The following is a 17,761-nucleotide window of genomic DNA, read 5'->3' as shown; positions in this document are numbered from 1 at the left end:
ATCCATCTTGAAACTGAACATGACATCACATCAACAAGACCTCACTGTACAGCAGGATCCTTTCCATCCTGCATCACAGAATACAAAGAGATTTTTCCAAAGTTCCAGTTCTGAAAAGAACCACTCGTTTTTCTCGATCCTGTCCCTTTGTTCTGGGCACCTACTAGAGCTCCTAACCAGTCTGAAACTAAAATCAAACGATGTTTCGTTTTTTAAAATGTATCAGCTTTTTCAATCCATTGTTTATTTTCTGCGTAATGCTGTTTTGCTAATATTAGCATAGAACATACATAATATAAGTTATATATAGTATTGTGATGCATTATGTAAAGATACAGTATAATTTTCAATGGAATGTTATAAACAAGGAGTCATATCTCAAATTTTTGTGTCATTTATTTTATAGTGGTGTCAACAGCAAAAGCATAACCTTGACATAAAAACAGCATATGAACATATGAAACAGCAAAGGTTGTGCATCCATCTTTTGTCAGTTTCCCCACTGACATCCTTTTGGTATCACTTCCCACTAAATTGCCTCCCACTGCTTGTCAGACAGAGAGGGAAAGTTAGCTAGTCAGTTTTCTCTCAATGTTCTGTCCTTGCCAGACCACAGTAGATTTAATTTCACACTGTTAACATATAAAGGTACCTCATACAAAGCTAAAAGTGGCAGTCTCACCCTTGGACAGCTTGTTTCCTAATGAGGGGCCTACCTCACAGCACTCCTCCAACATCTCTCTTCATCAGCTGCAGTAGATAAAAGTGTGCCTGTTACCTCAGTCAGAGAACACTGTAGTTGCATCTTGTCCACTGCTATAGATACCCCTGTTCTCTCCAGATCTTCCCCTCTCACCTAGAAAGCATTCTAATTTTCAGTAAGTTCAAAACATACTAATATGAAGTTGTACTGAAGCTGATCATCTTGCAAGCTGTGACTGCTAACATGTAGCTAGTTACCGCAGCAAGAAAGATCAGCTAAAATGTTTCCATAGTAATACAGTTTGAGTCCTTGCACTGGGGACAATGAGGTGGAGGGAGCACTTCAGCTTACATATTGCATAGATTGATGATGACGTCAAAACATTAACAGCAAATGAACACAGATGATCTGAGTATTTGTCCTAAATCTAGATTTCAATGTCGAGGCATGTTACATGTTTAAAATATGAACCTTAAAATATGAATTAAGTTTAAAACATGTCAAAAAATACTAGGTACATGGAATGTTTTTCCATAGTTATAAACTGGTGCAGCTGACTTTCTGTCTGCTGTCTGTAGAAAGGTGTGTTGCTGGTAGCAACTTGCTAGGAGACTCAAAAAGCTTTTAGTTAGAGGCTGCTGCTTTGCTAGTTAAACTCAGTTGAACAGGTGTTTGTCTGTCAAAATTATAGAGTAATTCCCATTGATACTGGCTGTCTGCCAGTGGATGGCTATTTTGTCGTTCAGTCTATAATTGTGAAAATTCCTTGGAACAGAGAAAATAATGTTATTAAGCAGTTTTTAATACCATTTTTGTTCGAGCACACTAGAAGTTCATTTCATTGGGTTTTTTGGTTCTGCTCCAAGTAAATTTTTTTGTTCTTGGTTTTCTTTCTGTTCCCTGAATCAGTTCTATTTCCTGTTTTGCACAGCAACAATGACTAATGCATTGGAGATAGAAGTGAGTATCTTGTGAAGAGATTGGCCCAAGAAGATGCCTATGTGATGGAAAAGGGTCAAGCCTTGCCTAAATGATGAATATTCAAGGTTTTCAGTGTTGATTTTTTACAGGTGTTGACAGGGTTTAGATTAATGAGTCTGAATCATGAACTGTAATTATACTTCCATACAGTCAAATTTACAGCCAGAGTAAGAGTGGCCAATAGATATCTACTTGGACATTTTCTAAATCTTCTTTGGAACTCAACGGCTTCATTGTAAATCTTTATTCTTGTCCACTGATCTGAAACTGGCCCTTGGCTTGCGCCTCAGAACCTCACCAATCCCAAAACATTATTTGTAAATGGAAATGATTTATGAATGCTGAGATTCAACATGAACCGCCATAAAAATACATAAATAGAATAAATTAAATAAAAATATAAAAATATATAAAAAGTAAAAAGATAACCTACAGGGAAGGTCATTCAATGCACAGTGTTAGTAAATAATATTCTGAAAATGCATGCGATGCAATACTGTGAGATGATATAACTGATCGACAAAAAATTATGTTTACAATGGTTCGGTTATTATCATGGTCACCTCACTCAACATTCTACACCAGATTTAGGCAGCACACTGAGAATCCCTCTTTCCCATTGTGGCCAGTGTCATGTGACCGTTAATACTTACAGTGGGGGGTGTGTGTCTGTCTCCTTGTACCATTGCTTTTTAATCATTGAGCGTAGTATGATAGCCCAAGATTCCTCATCCCATGTAATACCGCTGACCTACTAAGATCCAACAAAGACTCAAATAAGTAAAGATTCAGCGCTGCCTTTGATTAAATCTCTCATCCACGCAATTCTCCCGGCTCAGTGGTCAGTATTGCTGTGATTAGTCAGTGTACTTGAAATGAAGGACTCTCTCGGCCCTGTCTGCAATACAAATCTCCTAAATAAAATCACACACGACCCCAGTGACGATATCACAAAACATGATTTCAAGCTTTCCTTTTCATTTATTTTTCATTCGAACGAGACACAAGACAACCACTGGTAAAAAAAAAAAAAAAAAAAAAAAAAAGCTGAAATCTACTTTGCAGAGGGCCTCTCCCTGTCTAGATACCACATGCTGTGCTCTGGGCTTAAAAGCTTAGTGTGAGTCCTCAGAATTTTCTTATTAAGAAGCCGAGAGGTATTGCTTTTTAACATTGTATCCTTATAAATAGATTTGGCCACCCAGTGTGAACCTGTGTACATCCTTCTCTCTTCCATTGACTGTCTGATGTCGGATGTGCAGCTTCCCTCTCAAGTGAGACAAGATCTTCAATCAAGACTGGGCTATTTCTTTGCTAATTTTCAGCATTTCTCACCATTAATGATGTCCATGCCACTCTGTTGTAGACTATGATTTTGGCATCTGTGTTTGATGGATTATATGGTGGTAAGTGCAAAATTTTGATACCTTAAGGCAACCAAATAAACATGTATAAATTATTTTGGTTGTAAATAAAGCTGTGTACAACGTATTTTGTCATGTGGCTTCAGGAACACTTGTAATGGGTGAGGCGGTCAAGGGTATAAGGTACTCTGTTTCTACCAGAAAACACCTAAGCTGTATTAGCTGGTAAGTTTAGCTAGTAAGAAAAACCAGCAAAGAAACCGGCGGCACGGGACACCATTTAACAAAGGAAATTTATATATTAGTCTAACCAAACTGTCCAACTAAGTCAAAACAAACATTATTGTTAGTGGGGGAAACTAAATACAGTTGGGTATCTCATTTGTATTTGCGAAAATAACACGTTTAAGTTTTATCTAAATAGCCCATTCTGTTTATGACATTATATCCTCACGTTAACTGCAGAAAAGTGTCTCAACCGTCTTTAATAGTTAGATAGGACTAGCTAATTTAACAATATGTAGCTAGCATCTGAAGATGGCAATCTCCTCTCATTCTCACTACTGCATGCTTCCACGTATGAAACACGGCAAATAAACGGCAAAGCACGTCGAGAACTGCCACCTATACAGACTCGCCAAGAAATACACTGAAGCTATGGCTCCAGCCTCTGCGTAACCTGCTAGTTAACTAGCTAAACGTTTAAATTCGCGCAAAAACACGCTTTGACAAAAAACTGCACTTCATAATTTTAGTCCAAATCTTGTTGTCATAACCTATATTAACCTAAAATCTAGTCCAGCAGAGATTCGCGGTATGGCGTTTAGTTACAAAAGATTTAATGTGGCTAGGTAGCCATCAAGCTAACACTATAGTCTAACTAGGCAAACTGGCTACTCGTTAATTTCGTAGTTCGCTAGCTAACTGGTTAGCAGAGAATCAGGGCGCATTCATTAAGGACCTTCAGGCGTTCACTTAAGACAGAGCTATTAGCTGTGTGACGTCAAATGTACGTGACCCGGACCTGGAGGGTGACGTAGGTCCCGGATGTGGATGGGACTCAATGCACGCGTTTTCTAAAACATGCTACGGACCAATATTTCATTAGCCTGCTAGTGTTGAGTAATGGCAAGAAGCTAGCCAGACAGCTAGCTAGCTAAATGGGACCTCAAAACCAAGCAGCCCTCCAAACAAAAGGCAACATCTGGATGTACAACTGCATTTTGCTGGAAGTGGGTCATAACTGGAAACTATCAGCAATGCTATTTTAAATAGCCTGCAATACAGCGCCGTCGGACACAGATTTTTTTGCTAGCTAGCTAGTTAGCTAAATATTTTATTAGCTTTATTGATAGCTAGCTAGTTACAAAAATATCAGAAATTTGTGTGGATTAACATAACACTTACGAAGGTAAATGAAATCTTCTTGTTATACAGTTCTGGATACTTAATATATTGGCTTATTGAATGTGAGCGATCATCAAATATGAAACTTCAACCATTATTTTACAATTTGCTGATGGTACGGCGCAAGGAAGATTCTGCCCTTGCCGAGCAACTGGCACCTCCGGCGTGCAAAAACTTTCTCAACTGATTGTAACCAACCAAACACTGATGTTGTCTTTGCTGATTACATAATAAACAATTGTAACGCTTTGGATAGCTTGAATCCTTCATTGTCAAAGTTCGTCAGTGTTTATTAGCTAGCTAACTAGCTGGCTGTATTTGTTTTGTTAATCAAGTCCAAGTGTGCTGGTAGTCGCCCTTGCTTGTGTTGCTAACGCGGTAAAAGTTTGGCAATGGCTAGCTCCGTTGCATAAATTCGTTAGCCTGCAAAGTAGGGTAGCTGGATAACTTGGTGAAACGTTTAAGTTTACTGTTAGTCACAGTGAACATCCGTGTAAGAAAACATAGCTATCTATCTAGCCAGCTAATTACAAACCATGACAGTGGTAAGAGTTTAATTTTACAGACATGGCATTTTAATCGCTCACGGTTAGTTAAATGGCTGCCCAGCTAATAGTGTACAGTCTAGCTAGAGAAGAGTCTAGCTGTCGTCTGCTGATGATATCATTTAAAACAACTACATTTCAGCAGAACAGATATACCGCTCATATAGACTACAATGTAGCCACCTATCCATATTGTTGTCGAAGTGCATATAGAGATAAAATGAGTGCATTCACACCGCTAGCTAGTTAGCTAGCAAGCTCGATGTTGACAGTAAAGCTTTGGCAGGCTGTGTCAAGTCGAACACGCTGCATGAAAGATAACGCAGTTACATTCTACCGACCCAACTAGTTAGAAAGCTAGCAACCTAGCCAGCAGTCCACACCGCTGGTGGAAAAAGTACTACCTAAGTCATACAAAGGCACTCGGTTCGAAAGGAAGAAAGCTGATATGAGTATTTGTTACAACTTAGCTAGGTCGCTAGCTAGCCAGCAATTTCTGCTCGATCAACCCCCTTACATTAGCTAGCTACCTCTCTCGTTAACTCTAGCGCAACTATCTTGCTAGCCAACACTTCTTACGGATTAGCTAGGGGTTTGCACCGGGTTTAAATCGGCAGTATGTAGGTTTAAAAAGGTTTTGGACGTGCACACAGTTCCATGTATGTTTGAGCAAGGTCTGGTTGACAGAACACTGCACTTCACAGCTCGGTTTGCACCGACTGCGTGTTGGAATAAAACGCTACTATTGCGTTGGGAAGCAACACACCCGAAAAATAATTGCGATATTAGAAATCGTAAATTTGCTCGACAGAATCAGAATAGATGAGAAAATAATAATAATCTATATAGCCATTCTTCTCTCGGTCAATGGGACAGTATCCGCTGCAGCGTTAAAGGCATCGATATGTGAAAGGTAGCTAGGTGGCTGTCCATATACATTCTTACTATTCGGGCGAGCACATGGGCTAAAACCTCGGCCGAATGCAAGCTCAAAATTGACTAAAGTCATTACAATTATCTACATTCAGTATCACGGATATTTACAAACGTTGTCATTTTCAGTGCCTGTGATAGCCGACTATTGTTTTTTTATCCTCACGTTTTTTTTCCGCTCAGTCTTTTATGTATTTATTTATTTATATTTTTCACATTGGATTGTCACTTCCAGATCCCCTGTTTAACCTGCACATCGAGCCGAGTTGGACTTGAGAGAGACTTGTTTTAATGTCAGTTTCTTCTTTCTGTACTGTACTAGCTGCTGGATTCATTCATTTTATGTAGCTAAACCTCCTGTTGCATAATGATGCGCTGAGAGAGAATAGGTTTAAATGCAAAGTGGAATCTTGCGAGTCGGGTCATCTGTGGATTTTGAGGAAGATCTGAAATAGTGATTAGATCCCCCTCCTTATCGGTGCGAAATCTGGCGTCTTCTGACCGCATTTGTTTCCATGTTTTTAGGTTTGTGTGATTTTGCTAAAATGCATCACCAACAGCGAATGGCTGCCTTAGGGACAGACAAAGAACTCAGCGACTTATTGGATTTCAGTGCGGTAAGCAATTGTTATACATTTTAAATCCTGAAAAAAGACCTATCGGTTAATGTTTACATTTAGTAAGCGTAGAGCGACACATGTTGTCGTGTTAATTTGATCTGCGGTAATGTTTGAAGTGTTTCTTTACACTCTACGTCTGTTATTTGTAAATTACTTGATTTAACATAGCTAAAACAAATGTGGTTTGAATTGTGAAGTGTTTTCCAAAACATGTATAGAGTAATATGATATTGCATTAGTAATTTTGTTGTCTTATAGATGCGAAACAGCGATTTGAAAATGTTCCCAACATCAATGGTAGTATATCCCACTTTCAAGTATTTTTCTTGTTTTGTTCTTTCATAGATTATCAACTGCTATATTATATATTTGACAATACACATTTGTATATATTGTTCTTTTAATGACATCTAAGACAAGCATTTAATCCCTACGTTGTCCTTCTAAAAGTGTAGCAGCATGCTCGACTGCCATTGACAATAAGGAAATGGTCGGTGCTCTGTGTTACAGTACAGACTTGCGATAGCTTCTGTGATTGTTGTGATTAAATGTGCTTCGTTTAAATAAGCAATTATTGTGAATTCCCTCCGACTAAATCCATGAAAAAGTAGCGTGACCGTGGCAAATATTTGGCTTCTGAGGAATGGTTTTCGGAAGTTTGGACAGGAAACGTTCCCTTCGGCCATGTTTTTTTTTTAAAACGAATACTGTCTGTCAAGTTTGTATGAAAAATATGAAACTTGTATATCTCAGCATAAGTAAAGTTAACTGTAAAGTGAACGGTCGATTTGTACAGTATATGGATTTATGCGGGCAACATTAAGCGCTACATTTTGCTCGCAATGCCTTTTCTTGTCCTTGCAGCGCAATTCTTTATCCCATAATTAAGGGCACAACGCTAAATTGCTAGGTGGTTAATACTGAATTTCTGAATCTTTGGTAGCTATAGGGAAGCATGTTTGTTGTCGCTTCACAATAAGGGATTTACTGATGCACGTATTTTAATAACAAAAATACCATTTTGCGTTCGAATAAATTGACAATAATAAATAATTGCAACGTGTGTGCTCCATAGAAATCCAGAATGCCTTAAATTACGTGGTTTGATGTGAAATGTGGAGGATTTAGCTGTGTTCTGTAGAAAAAAATTAACTGTATACTAAAAATGATGCATATAACTAAGGAAAAACGAGTCCCTCTCTTTTAAAGTTCTGTTTGTTTTCTTTTAGATGTTTTCTCCCCCCGTAAGCAGTGGAAAAAACGGACCAACATCCCTCGGAAGCGGACATTTCTCAGGCTCAAGTATGTCGATCAGTTTGCTTTATTCTGCAAGAGATATGGAACCGAAGTAACAAACTGAATGGCATTCAAACATGCAGCAGTGCTTTGGTATACAGATTAAAATACTGGAAAGAATTCGTTATTTTAATAATAATAACCAAGTGTGGTAATGTCTGTTTAGATTGTGCTTTAGGTTTGCGATATTTTCGCTACATTTTTAGTTGGAAACCAGCTTTCTGAGTTTAATGTTGGCAGAAGTTGCGTCTGGCTGTCTTGATCGATTCTGGCCACGGTGGTTTTGTCTCTTTGCAGTACAGCATTAGACAGGAGTTGTCTGGATCTCTCTGGCTTGCTTCTCACTTTCCACAGTGTGAATATGTTAATGAGCTGAACTGACCACATGTACTTTTAAACTTGAGGCTGGAGCAGATTCTCGTGTGGTTTCATGTTCTGTTGTCAGTGGCAGCAGGTGATTTTTTTTGTGTACGTATTAGTTTAAGCCCACAGTGAGACAGTTAGGAATGGTACTACTGCTGAACCGACCCCAGTTGCATTTCTTTTGGGAATACAAAAAGAAAGAACATTCTAAATTATTTAATTTGTCAGGTGTTATTTTGTTATTTTTCTCTTGTGGTGTTCTTAGTGTTTTTTCCTTCTTACTAAATTAATTCTCTGCTTTAGACAATGATTCTTGTTCTTACTGCGTGTTTTCCTTTTTGGTGCATAATTATGATCATACAGAATTGTTTAATTGGTAGGAAAAAACAATAAATATTTTTGGGGAAGAAATATGGTACAGGAAATATAAATATCATTATGGTTTTTAAAATTCCGGTGATTGATAAAGCATCAGAATTTGCTGCTTTGTATCCACACTATACTGTCTCCTTTCTTTTGTGGGCAAACCTTCTTGATCCCTAACTGTGGAATAACTCTTGTCTTTGTTTCATTGAATTAGCACTCACTGTATGTGGTGTGAATTTAGTTTACTGTGCTGGGTTCGAAGAAGAAAAAAATTGTCGAGCTTTGAAATTAATTCCCCCCCCCCCCTCCCCAAGATGGGCTGATTGGTCAGGACAGTTCCAGCCAGGAAATTCCCCCACTTGATCAATAAATCGTGCTGACCAGTGTCAGCCTCAGTTGCCGCTGGGGGGTTCGAATGAGTCAGAAGTCCGTCCGTCACCACCCCCCCCAACGTGTCATTGCAGTGATTCTCATTGAAAAGCAGGGGCATGCTGTAGACAAGGAGTGCTTAGACGGGGCAAATGAATGTCAAATATTCCTGGTGAAGAATCAAGTGAGGGATCAGCAGAATTGTTCACGGATTGTTTTTGAGGAGAGGGAAAAAAAAAAAAAACTTAGCAGCTTAAGATCTGAAGGCAGTGGTCTTAAAATATCTCTTATTTATCATCATCTGTAACAGTGCCCATTTGCTGATATTTGCGATTGACGTCCGTTCCACGATTTGGCCCCCTCTCCTACCTCGTCGCCGCCTGCATATCCTTCTTTGTGTTGTGGGGTTTTTTTTTTTTTTTGCCGTGCTAGAAAGGGGGTAAGAAATTGCTTTCACCCTTTTTTGCTGTGCAGCTCGCAGCTGGCAGCCAAGGAGAGAGAGAGAAGGAGAGAGAGAGAGTGTTTTTTTTTTTTTTTTCATGCCGCGAAATTGGCAAAAAAACACAAATGCATAAATATAATATGTGTAGGCCCGTTCTGTTTTTATTTTATGTATCAATTCGGGCTGAAAGATCAGCTCAGGAGGTGATCGCGAAATCCATCTCTTGGCATTTATTTTCCTTTGTAAAAAAAAAAGGATGGCAGCGCGGCGCACAGAGCGGCAAGGCTCAGCTCTGCCTGTGCCAGCGTTCAGCATTTGAGAAATTTGGGCGAAGGCAGATAGGCTGATCGCATGCCACACTTTTGTTTCCTTAATCGGCATAGCTTATTAAGTCACAGTTCAGAGTAAGAATGTTTTAATAATATCCTGCTCCATTTGATGTACTTGAACACAGACAGATAAAGTCCTCCACACAAGCCTGACTGTTCCCTGCCTCTATTCATTCCAATCTGTTTTGGTCATGCTTGTCAGTCAAAATGTACTGATTGCATTCAAAATAAAGATGAAGCGAGAGAACCAGTGACTTAATACTTAATTTCTCCCCCCCCCTTCCTACCATCCCTCGCTTCTGAGAGTGTTTATTTGTCTTGTTCCCAGTAAGCAGAACGACTACAAAAAGCTGTGCTGTAATTGTGCATTGGATTACCAGTTAATGGGCGTTTTAGCAATAATAGCAATATTATGAGTGCTATTAATACTAATAATTACACTAATAATAATGGTGATAATTTCAGGGTTGTGTCTGAGACTCAGCTTTTGTAGGGTCTTTCCTGACTGGTTCAATTAGTTGAATTTCAGGGGATCCTCTTTAATATACTTGCAAGGGGGGGGGTTTCCTTGTTTTCGGTGCACTCGGCGTGTTTGGGAACAACTGCGTTTTGAAGTTTAGCATTGAATTTAGCGACAAGTGCCTGGCCTTCCTGACCGGGTGGCTGAGTGTCACAGGCTAGCTTCTGATTTAGCGAGAGCGGCTCGACCTCATTAGAGGCAACCCAGAGATGGCTGAAAGCGGTCTGCTTCTGCAGAGGGAGGTGACACTCTCATTGTCTGCCGGGGGGCCTGGGGTAAGGGATCATGAATGGTCTCATTTGGTGGTTTTTCTCAAGATCCGATCCTCGCGGTCAAAGTCTGTTAGCTAATTTAGGGTACGACCAGGCACAACGCCGAGCCTCTTGAATGGGGAGGGGGGGGTCCACTTTCAGTGTTCGGACGACACCTCTGCGTGAGCCCTTTGTTCCACGCACTTGTCGGCTTTTCCCGTCCGCGGTGACCTGCCACGGCGAAGGTTGTCTCCCACAATGCCAAGGGCCTTCTCCAGGCATTGTTGAAATTGTTTTCAATTTTTGTGAGCCTGATGCTCCCAGTCCTCCACGATCGAGTGCATTTTTTTCTGCCCTGTTGTCTCAGTCTTTGCAGAGTTCCAGTTCCAGACCAGGTAGCTGGCTGAAACTCTTCTTCGAAGGCTTGAGATTAGCACTTGTTTCATGTGAAACAGAGGAGGCGTCATGAGTGAATGTAACAGTGGTTTATATGGTATAAATTCACCTGGCCTCAACAGCCCTCTGCTTCTGGGTTCAGTTTTTAAGCCACATCCCAAAAGTTTACTGGAATTTAAGTCTCCAAGCAGAAGTACTGTTCTTTAAAATGTTTTTTTTTTTGTTTTGTTTTTACTTTGAGAAAGGAGAAATGCTACCTCGTTGGAAGCAGCTGCAAATTAGTTTTGAAGTAAAAGCTGTGGCAAAAAAGTCATGGGAAAAAAAAATATCAGGACGTAATTGAAGTAGAAGTGGATGTCATCGTTGTGCTCAGGCGTGGGGACAGGACGCTATCGGGACACCGAGCCCCCTCACCTCCTGATGCCCTCTGACCTGGGTGTGCCAGAGCTGCACAGGCCTCTGTCTGGCGGCCAAACGAAACACCAGATCTGCGTAGTGCCCTGGCAGTTCCCCCCCCCTCCGAGGAGACCAGGTTGATCTGATGCATCATGGATGGATGGGACAGGGAAGCGTAAGCCCCCGCCCCACCCCAAAGAAACACACGTCCGTGGTTCCGAGTGAGTTTGTGCGGAGGACCCTACACTTTCTGTTGTGGTGTTCAAGTGCGTCCGAGGGGTGCGTACGTGATGTAGGTCTTTCCCTCGCTCATGTTGATGGTGGAGTTTTATTGAATATGCCAAGGTGAAGCAGGCAGGCATGATCAGAACAGGGCCACTTTTTACCCATAACAGTCTCTGAAAAAATGGTGAGAATACCTGGAGTATTCAGAAGAACCTAGAGTAAGGAGCCTCGCAGCAGCTTACTGAAGGAGCAGTCTGGTGGAGCGGTCGTAGCCGCCGCCGCCGCCGCCATGTTTTCCCGACGTCTCTCAAGCCCTCTCTGCGTCTTGAAGGAATTTATGATGTGCGTTGATAGGCGCACCTGTTCGCGCGGAGCTAAACCAAATCCCGGAGTATAATTAGTCCTTTGAAAATAAAGAGAAACAACAAAAAAAAAATGTCAACCTCGTTTGTAATTAACTCAATGGGCGAGCGGCGCGCTGAAATGAAGACCTTGAATTAAAGCGCCGAACTTGGTGGGGGAATTGTCACGCGTGCGGCGGAGACGCAACCCCTGAATAAGATCCGCCTTTTTTTATTAAACGGCGGCGGTAATTGGAACGTGAAAGGAGGTGACGTCAGCGCGGGTCACGAGCGGTGCGATCGGTGTTCGCCCCTCCCCCCCCTCCCTTTCCCGCGAAGAGCATAGTTTAAGGTCTTGGGAAAAGACGCAGTTCCCAGGGTTGCGGTTATTGTAGAAATGTGGATAGGATAAGAGGGTACAGGTTAGGCTGAAGCACAGGTATAGCCTTTTTTGCCGTGCAGAGATAAAAGACTAGGGGGGAAACACAATGCCCCAAATTCTTCTCTCTCTCTCTCTCTCTCTCACTCTACTGGATATCTGTGAGAAAATCTGGATCACAATCAGGACTGTGTTGTGGAGAATGTGACATGCAGAAAGGGATTATGGGAGAGTGTGTTTTGAAGCCCCGCTGTGAACCTCTTCTGCTAGGCTTGTAGATTTAGAGTGAACAACAACTTAAATGGTGTCTTTTAATTTGGACTTACATGTAAGGACAAGGGAAGGAGCACTTTATTTTTGTCAACTGTCAGCTTTAACTAATGGATTTAAGTAAAAATGGACTGATTAGCTGTTTCAAGGTAAATTTGGTAAAGCAAACCTGAAATAAAGAATTATATATCCTGTGTAAACTCTTCTTCATAACCTTACATGGAGTAGTTTACATAGCCTAGCTTTAGATTTTGTACTTAACCCATTTGTTACTAACTTGTTATAATGGTCTTTATGGTCACTTTGCTTAATGGCACGAAAGCATTGTCCAATCTAGGATTCAATCCCATGATCCTCAGGCCCCATGCTGTCCAATCCTGCTGGGCCTGTTTCTGTGCCACTTTGCTGTTTGGACCTGCAGACTGAAAGCACTGGCTATAGGGATGACACACAGACAATTCATCGTTGAAACACTTTTTGGAGAATATTCGCAAAACAAAATTTGTTACGTACCTTTACCCCCTTTCGGTTTTCCTTGATTCCGTGAGTAGGCAACTATTGTTGTATCAAGTATCTTTATATCTTTAACGCAGATCTTTTTCAGTTTATGCCTCGAGTCAGCTAAATGGACACTTTATGCGAACCAGGTTATGTGCCGTTTCTAGTGTAAGAAGCCCCAGGATTGTGAAAGAAAGAAGAAATATATATATTGCAACGATTTTCTTTGTAAATGGCATATTTACAGCTGCCTTTGTACGAACACTACACAGGGCACAAACAAACCAACCACAGTTGGCCTCGGTGTAATGCACTGTGCACAACGGAACCAGTGTCCTCATTTTGTGAAAGAGGAGGGACAGCGTTCGGAGCACACAATGCCATTCGAAATGGAACAGTGTGAGAGCGCACATCTTTCGAAATGAGGGTGTCCTCGCTTTTTTTTTTCCAGAGAAACTCGAAACGAAAAAAATGTGAAATAAACAAACATCTCCGGAACGTAGCGGTGTCCAAATGGAGGGGGGGGGAGAAACGCCGCTGAAGCTCTGTGACCAAAGCTTTGCGGCAAAGCTAGCCTTCAGCGGAGGCTAGCCCAGATCTGCTTCAGAGGAGCGCAGTGCGGTGTGGCACTGCCTGCATGGTGCCGGCTCTTTGTTTTTCGTTCCACGTACCACTGGCTGTTCCTGTGGCCCTGGCACACTGGGCTCGGACTGGAAATCGCTCCCCCCCACCCACCGCCCCCCACCCCCCTTACCCCCGCCCGTAAATCTGCTGGAACACCCCTGGTGCCATCTGCTGCAGGCGCGAGCCAGGAAGCGAAGAGTTAATGGGGTAGTGGAGAGGGGGGGGGGTGGAGGGAGGGAGGAGGGGGTTGGTGTTGGGGCAGACGGGGGGGGGGGGCGAAGGGGTGGTAGTGGTGGCCCGTTTCTGCATTTTTACACATTTTAATTGGGTTCTGTTTCTTTTTTTTCCCCTCTCCCCCAGTTTGGTCTTTTAAGACTCTTTAAAAAAAATAAAAATAGTAAAAATGTGCATTCCAGATATTGGCGCAAAAATTGTGAAATCGCACTAACAAAAAGGTAGCCAGGTGGGGAAGATGGGACGGGGGGAGCAAGGAGGGAGGACAGCAAATACCTGCAAAGTACCCTTGGCGAATCACAAATTCCCCCTCCCCTGAAATGACAGCTAACAATTAATACCTGAGGTGCATGAGCAATGCCGATCAGCTGGCGGCAGACATTTTTCTGCATTCGGAGAAGGGGAAAAAAAAAATTGAATTCACAGATAAGATCAGATTTCCGGAAAATGTGACAGCTAAAGAGCGTCTAATGTGTGTGTGTGGGGCTCAGTTTTGGGAGGGGCTTTTGGTAATCGTGGAAAGGGGTAGCGGGCCCGGACTGGGGAGAAAGTAACTGGTATGTCCTGACAAACCGACACGCCCCCCCACTCCCCCATCCGAGACTTGGCACATGAGAGGGAAACGGAAGGCGTTTTCCGCTGCGGCATTAAAAACCGAAGGCGCGTTTGTACCTGCCCCGTCCACGTGTGCCTGCAGCTCTGAGGTGCCGCGGGGACGTACGCCATCGGCTTGGCGGTCCTCGCGGTGGCTGGCGGGGTGGTCATTCGGTTGGTGGAGGCTCCGTGCGATGGCGGCGGGGGCCCCCGCTGAGGGCCCCGGCGGACCGGGGCGCTCTCCGCTAATCCCACATCTGGCTCCCTCTCCGAGCGCCTTTGTGCGCGATGGTACATTGATCTTTCTCCCACATTCCACCCTGTCAGGACTTGGAATATCACTCCTTACAACAAACAGGCCTTCTCTCTCCTCCCCCCCCCCCCACCCCGCGCCCCGCGTCCGTGTGCCTCCGAACGTGCGAGCGCGCGTCTGCACGTCTCCGCATTCTTTCCTCTTTTGTTTTTTTTCCTTCCTCTCTGTTTTTTTCCCCCCTTGCTTTTAATTATCAGACATGCAAACTGTTATGACAGGGAAGAAGAAACCCGCTCTTTGGCTATGCTTTCGTAGGCCAGAGTTAGAGATGTGACAACGAGTTTTTTTTTTTCACTAATTAGCTTTTTCCAGCTACTGCGAGTTTTACGTGCATCTCCCGACGGCTGGAAGCAATTAAAGCACAAATTATCCAATAAATATGCATTTATGAAGTTTTCTCTTTGCTTGTATGTGTTAAATGGCACCGTGTGTCCAAGCCACCGAGTGGAGTTTTAGCAGAAAACAGCCTCAGCATTTAACAAAGGGAGTAGCAGGTGAGAGCAGGGGCCGACTGGTTTCCGCAGGTGTTTGTGTTGAGAAATAAAGGCTGCTATCTCGTTGCTGCTGACATTGCCCTTGCTGTTTTAAAACGGACACGGAGGAGAGGTCACGAGCGGTGCTCGTGTTTTCAGACTTTACGCCCCTTTTGGGAAGAGATTGCTCCCTGCAAAGATGCACTGTGGGGATGCTCAGGGAGAGATGGCTGAACATCATATCGCTAAAGTGGCCAATGAGAAAAGGGTGGCAGTAACTGTGCGAATCAGGTGTCAGGTACATGGTATGACATCAAGTCCACAGCGTGAACTAAGTGGAAAGCTGGACATAGCTACCAAGCACAGCAGTTAACACTGTAACCTCCATTATGACACACATTCTTATTTAGAGAGTAGTAATGTTAAGTGTTCATATTTTGTGCAGAGCACCTCTGTCTTCTTGAAGGAGGTGGTCACATATGAGCTCCTGCAGTATTAGGAGGAGGAGGAGAAGGAAGTGGTATCCATTTCGTAATGTATAGATAACTCTGGCATTTACTAGCTTTCAAACACATTTTGGACCATGAGATGATACATAATCATAGGTGATTACTAAAATATGGCACATTCTGTTTAGAAGCAGTGCTTTAATATTACTAAACCTCCGTAGCTAGTCAACCATCAATTTAGGGGATTTCTTCAAAAAACGTGGCCCAAAATTTAACCTACATTAGTGACATTTTCATGGGTACCGGTAAATGTGGCATCTGACTCTTGACTTCTGTGGTTGTGTGCTTTTTTTACTAACAAGAGAATGCTCGAAACAACTCAAGGCAGTCAGACCCATGTATAGGATAGTGTGGTTTTTTTGTTTGTAGTGTAGCTCAGTGATTGGGCAGGTGTGTGTGTGTGTGTGTATAATTGGTTTTGTGTGCATCAAATGTGAGTCAATCTGTGCATTGATATGTGTGTGTGTGTGTGCGTGCGTGTGTGTGTGCGTGCGTGTGTGTGTGCAGGCTCGCAGTCATTCAGCAGAGAGCGGTACAGTGGAATGTAACCAGAGCTCCAGCGAAGCCATTCCCACAGAGCCGTTCTTACATGAAAGGCTTTTGTCTGGCCCCAATATAGGAGCAGCGCAGGTTTTTTTTTTTTTAAGTTTTGCAGGTGTTCAGCATCGGCTAATAAAACAAACCCGCCATTTAGTCTGTGCAGTTCCAGCCATGCGCTGTCTGGGTGGGGTCTTGCTCTCTTGCTCTCTCCCTTTTTTTTTTTTTTTTTTTTAAACAGCAGCAATGAATCGTGGGGCCCCCCTGTTTTCCTCGGGGGACGAGGGCCGTGATTGGACGGAAGAGAGGAGCGCATGGCTAATGTGAAAAACAGAATGACGGGTCCTGCTCAGTGTAAACTTGTACCCCAAAGTTATGTACTGTGACAGGACCAAGGGAGAAAACCCTTTCTTCTGCCCCGCTTCCGCTGACAAATGGCTTGCATGCGTTTGGAGTGTCTTGGAGTTGTTTTTTTTTTTTTCTTCTTCTTCTTCTTTTTTTGTTCGGGGGTAATGCAGCCAGTTCGAATCTGGGAGGCGAGCCCAAACAGTGTTGCATAAAATAAACAAATCTATAAAGCAGGATGTGACCGCTGGAGCGGCCTTTTTGGAAATTAGTCGTGTTATTTAATTGAAATGTCCCATTACTTCTTTGTTGAGCCGGTTATGTCAGTCAGTCGAAAATTGTCTCCTAATTCTAAATTCTACCGCAAAGCTACTTGTGTTTTTTTTTTTTGCTCTGGTCCAACTGTCATTTTTATTCTCTCATTTAAAGTGTAAACACAAAATAACTGCCCAGAATTTTCTGGAAACCTTTTCTGTGGATTCCGAGTCAGCCTCATAGTCAGAGAATGTGGCTTGTGACCTCCAGGAATGAACGCGCAGCTCTTCAGAATAGCATTGGCATAGATCATCCAGCTTGTCAAAGGTGCGGTGGAGTCTTGAGAAGGTTCGCAGGTTTTTGGGAGACGGGGAGACGGGGGGATGGGGGGGTTTGGATTTTTTCGCAGCGCGCCCATTCATGTTTTCTAATGTTGACGGGAGCGTTGCAGACGCTCACATGTGAAACGAATTAAAGCTAGCGAGGCAGTTCCTGGCCATGGAGAGCCTGCGTAGAAACGGGGTGGGAGGGAGCTAGTTCAACACGACCCCCACCTCCTTCAACCCCCCGCCCCCCCCAAAAAACCCTCGCGCTAAGGCCGCCTGTTTCCAGTCAAGTATCGTGTCGAACGCTGAGGACGAGAGCGTCCCATCTGGCCGGATGCACCTCGAGGTGCCGCGGTGTGCCGTGCTTCCCACTCGCTTCATTTATTTCTCCCGCCGCCTTGATTTGCGGGGTCTTGCGGATTCCCCGCCACATCCCCGGGTATCCGTGGAAACAGGTGCGGGGCTGTTCTGCCGCCTGGACTGAAGCAGGTGACTAATTACGGCACAATCTTCGTACCACTTTTGTGTACGTGTTTTTTTTTTTTTTTTTGTGCCCT

The 17,761-nt window shown here is 43.0% G+C and overlaps 1 protein-coding gene across 13 annotated transcripts in view; it reads left to right on the top strand.

The window, feature by feature from the left end:
• The first annotated feature begins 4,112 nt into the window (after positions 1–4,112).
• The window catches only part of tcf4 (transcription factor 4), a 157,234-nt gene continuing 143,585 nt past the window's right edge, over positions 4,113–17,761 (top strand). For 7 of the 13 annotated variants that reach the window (XM_036528634.1, XM_036528625.1, XM_036528631.1 and 4 more), the window contains exons 1-3: positions 6,449–6,550; positions 6,812–6,850; positions 7,783–7,855. In XM_036528634.1, coding sequence (XP_036384527.1) covers positions 6,449–6,550; positions 6,812–6,850; positions 7,783–7,855 — 214 coding nt within the window. Of the gene's footprint in view, positions 4,460–5,577; positions 5,914–5,940; positions 6,227–6,448; positions 6,551–6,811; positions 6,851–7,782; positions 7,856–17,761 lie in introns of those variants that run through there. The other 6 variants (XM_036528627.1, XM_036528629.1, XM_036528628.1 and 3 more) reach the window with 6 other exon arrangements.

Source organism: Megalops cyprinoides, chromosome 5 (assembly GCF_013368585.1).
Source record: "Megalops cyprinoides isolate fMegCyp1 chromosome 5, fMegCyp1.pri, whole genome shotgun sequence".
In the NCBI taxonomy this organism is placed as follows: domain Eukaryota; kingdom Metazoa; phylum Chordata; class Actinopteri; order Elopiformes; family Megalopidae; genus Megalops; species Megalops cyprinoides.
Note: the sequence above shows the minus strand (reverse complement) of the source record. Positions and strands in the feature narration are given on the sequence as shown.